Source organism: Sorghum bicolor, chromosome 1, assembly GCF_000003195.3.
Source record: "Sorghum bicolor cultivar BTx623 chromosome 1, Sorghum_bicolor_NCBIv3, whole genome shotgun sequence".
Classification (NCBI taxonomy): Eukaryota; Viridiplantae; Streptophyta; class Magnoliopsida; order Poales; family Poaceae; genus Sorghum; species Sorghum bicolor.
The window spans coordinates 49,735,701-49,740,138 of NC_012870.2; the positions used below are offsets into that span (position 1 = coordinate 49,735,701).

General features: G+C 47.2%; 1 protein-coding gene across 1 annotated transcript; it reads right to left on the bottom strand.

Annotated features, from left to right (window-relative positions):
• Nucleotides 2,539-4,094, bottom strand: LOC110431841. The gene is made up of 2 exons (XM_021451520.1): nt 3,406-4,094; nt 2,539-2,889 (listed from the first exon to the last, which is right to left on the bottom strand). The coding sequence occupies exons 1-2, from the start codon at nt 3,992-3,994 to the stop codon at nt 2,882-2,884; spliced, it is 597 nt and encodes a 198-aa protein (XP_021307195.1). The 5' UTR covers nt 3,995-4,094; the 3' UTR covers nt 2,539-2,881.

Consider the following 4,438-nt stretch of genomic DNA (forward strand, 5'->3'; position numbering starts at 1 on the left):
TGGTGGTGGCGTTCGCGGAGGTACGATGTGCTTCTTCCTCGGTGGTTCTTTGGGTGGGCTCACAGAACCGTCGTATTGCATAAACATGGCTTTGATACCAGATTGTTGGAACCAAACTCCAACGAGGAGCTCGACACGTCGCGGCACCGGCCGGTGGTGACTAAAACCCTACCGACGGCGAAAGCCAACAACACACGCGAGAGAGAGAGTTTTTCACTGTGTAACGGCGCAGATTTTCTGATGCATTTTCATTGATATATATCGGGCTTTGATCCGAGAACCCCGCCATGTCTTGGTGCTGCACGGTGAGCCGTCATTTGCGGCACCCGTGCGACATGCACGGCGACCAAGCCATGGCAGAGCTTGCCCAACTGAAGCAGTACGACGCAGCGCGTGCAGTCTCTGCACTACTCCTGGTTCTACGCTATTACAAAACATGTTCACAATTTAATTGAACCTATTACATGCATCTAAAATGGATACAAAAGATCTGTCACGATTAAAGGAGCTAACCCAACAGGTTGCTCTAGTGGCTCCTAATGTCGTATTGTGGCCGTGACAAGGCTGGGCTACGATGATCAGGAGAGGCGGAGCCGAGGCGTTGCCATGGCCGTGCAGTCTCCCGGTGGCCAGGACGACGGCCGCACGACAGTCGGCAGGGATGACGGAGCAGGTGGTGGCCCTAGCCGGCTTTGTCCTGCCGGCGATCGGTGCTTCAAGTGGCAACTCTTCGTAAATATGTGGCTCTGTGCATACGCAAGTTGATCACCCTTCCTAGCAGATTATGCACTGCGGTGGTTGGAGACGACGAGCAGCGTGGCTGCAGCCTTCCCACCAGAGATAGGTTAGTCTCCGTAAGTCCGTATGGTGTTGGATAGGCCAGTTTTGATATGGCAATTGCAAGGGCTGTGTGATTGGCCCAATTTTTTAGGGATGGATGAGAATCGTGATTTCAGCAAGATCGCGATCAATGATCACCAGATCAATTAAGTGTGTGAAGTGACGCCCACATGGCGGCGATCATGGATCACGGTATCGACAGAAGTGGGCCAGGAGAGCGACCTCAAACAAATGTGATACCAAAAAATATTCCAGTGTTGTTTTTTTTAGTTGCAGGAGATAGTTGTGAGAGAAAAGATTACTACATGTACGGTCACCCAGGTCTACACGAAACCCGTAGCCAGCTTGCGTCGACATGCCATCTCAGGCACATGGGGCAACCGGTGGCCCAAAGAGCTCGAAGAGCCCCCGCTCGCCCAGGTGGAACGCCGCGTTGATGATGTCCACGCGCACATCGTGGCTCAGCCCGGCGACGTACTGCTCGTCATACCTGCCGAGATCCCCAGTGCCAACAGCATCGCGGCCGATCCAGTACGCCATCACTGAGGCGAGGACGCGGCCAGTGACGCCATCGGGCACCAGCACGGCCCCTGTCGCCGTGTACTCACCGGTATCCATGCCGGCCGCGACAACCCCGCAACGCCGCGCCATTGCAGACGGCACGTGAAACTCCTCGCCGTCGAAGCACCTCAGCGGGATGAAGTCTTCGGCGGCGGCAGCGGCGGTGGCGGTGTATTTGGCCATTGGCTGCGCTGTCGTCGATCGCTACGCACTACTGCAAAGCTGATGAGGGGCGCCTCGGAATTTATGGAACTGTTGGTGTTGCCACAAGATGTTCTGTGTAGATGGAAACCATGGAGGCACTCATTGTTGGCATCGATCAGCAGACTAAAATGGCGGTCCCAACAACATATATCTTTGCATAATCTTTATCAAAAAAAATATCTTAACAATACTTTCCCCCTCCGACGTGTCAGTTTCACCGCGCAATGCACATTCTTGGAACAACAGCCCATTTTGTTGTAACCTATGTTTTTCTTTGGAAGCAAACGACCACGGAGACACTCGTATACATATATGCACATATATTTTACCTCAAAAAACAAAACCAACGTATATCGAGATTGATGAAATCATCATAGGTGTCATCTATAACGAAAGATGCGCTGTATATATATATAGTTGGAGAACCGTCTGCACTGGGTGCCTGTGGAAATCAAGAGATTCCATAGGCGGGTAATCTAGAACCGTCTGTAGAACTCCATTTCTACAGGCGGCTCAATTATGCCACCCGTATGTAGAAATGTATTTTATACAGGTGGTTATCATTACAAAACCCCTGTGTTAAAATTTTTAAATCTCCCATCAATTTTTAAATTTTCCCACTAGACCCTATTTTTCATTTTATATTTTAATATATACATACAACATACACATATATATATATATACACATAATATTGAAACTACTAAAGCCTAGAGATCATGTCAACAATTGCAACGTGCAATTTGTTTATATATATTGAAACTACTAAAGCCTAGAGATCATGTCAAATTTTACCATAATGTAGTTATATTACTAGAATTTGGATAATGGCTCGTCACCAGAATTAGTAGGGGTTACTATAATTTTGTGTCAAGCTATTGCAAGTAAATTAACGACTCTGTATAATTGTGACTCGAATTTACTATAAAATAGTTACGAGAATTCGAATGCCTCTATATATAGGTATACATCGTATCAATATTTCAAAATGACGTCCAATTTACAATAATGCAAAGCCCAAAATTTCAAGTTCTAACTGACACAATCTGAATTGTGATTGCATTTTCGATCCGGCACTAGCACTACTACTCCAACATTTACAATCTGGATATTACATACACATCGACGTCAAACAACAATCTAAAAGTTGTGCCCAACATGGTCAGTCGTCTGCTTCTTGTCGCCCCAGCACAATCAAATTGGAAGCATCCGTCGCCGGGATGGAGCAGCTGAATCGTCATCTTAACAAGGCATGATGATCTCGCATGATCTGACTTCAGTTTCCTATACACAACCAAATCATATGAGAGAAAGAGAATCAGGATTAACTATGATTCTCTCATGACATGTTGGCTTACCAGATCAGAAAAATAAAAATACATTAAATGAAAATAGATGTGTATGGTGAAGTATGTAATCAGATTCCTATGAGTAAAATTACTATAACAGCGATGATTTATATGGATGCGAATATATATTTACGATAATGCTGTGTATAATACACTAGATAAACGGTATGCATTTACCATAATTTTAGCATAATGTCATGACGAAATTACCATACAAAGATATGATATGGATCTTTTTCCTAACACAAGAGCAGTAAGCATGCCATGGGACATAATCGAATATATCATTGCAAAAGAAAAAAGAATGGCAATTGGAATATATATCTTAGCTCCCACTATTGAGGTTGCCAACAATAGTCGACGATCCGGCCAGAAAATTATGGATCAAACTATACAACGAGACTTATTGAGTACATGATAATCAAGAGATGTGGATTTGTGAGGGGCTCACCTCGAGACATTATCACCGTCGGAGATGTGACGGTGCCGGACCGCTGCATCTTAATGAACGATCGCCGTGTTGCGAGGGCCATCGATCTACAAGGGGCGAGTCGGACGGCCGCCGAACCACGAGAGAAAGCCGCGCGCTGCCGCTCGGGGAAGGCGAAGGGGCAAGTCCGGACCGCTACCGTCGACTGCCATGGATGGACGAACAAGAGCAGACCGGGATGGCGGAGTCGCCAGAACATGCACCGGCGGCAAATCCAGAATAGGAGCGACCTCCCAGCTGGCGGAGGCGGGAGAGGAGGGCTGACCGGCTGAGACATGCGACCTTCGTGCTGGCGCGGGCGGAGACGAGTTCGCACGGGTGGCTCATGATTCACGAGGTCTAGCGTCCCGGCGACCTTCGTGACGGCGCGCCGGCGGTCGAGGAGATCCATGCGCCTCCATGGGGACGCCACCACCGAGAGGTGTGAAGGGACGTCGCCGCTGGTGCTTTGGATTGAAGAGGACTCGACGCTGCCGCCAGTGTGAGGAGCCGCCGTGGGGTGCACTTTTGTGCGACGATCCATGGGAGGAGCTGCCAGCCTGCCATGCATGCACTTTCTTGAGATCTAGACGTACACTTTGAGAGAGAAGAAGAGAGAAACAAGAGAGTCGTCGGAGGCAGCGACCAGAATGATTATGATGCCACGCGGAATTAGACTGGATTGGCGGGATAAAATCAATGCACGCATGCATGCATTATTCGGAAAGGGGATCAAGGCAAAGCCAGCCATGGGACCATGCTGCGCTGGTAGCTCGGAGTCGCGAGTTCTGGTCCGGCTAAGGAATACCATATTCTATAGCCAGCTTTAGTCTATATATATATATATATATATATATATATATATATATATATATATATATATATATATATATATATATATATATACACACGGTAGCGCTATTCTACACCGCTAGTCAAAATTAACGAGAAAAAATACTGAGCAATACTGAACAGTGTTCAGTATTATCGTGTACTACACCTAAGACCACGAAAT

Excerpts from the sequence above, each read along its gene's own strand:
- LOC110431841 (XM_021451520.1), bottom strand. The coding sequence starts at position 3,994 with ATGCATGGCAGGCTGGCAGCTCCTCCCATGGATCGTCGCACAAAAGTG.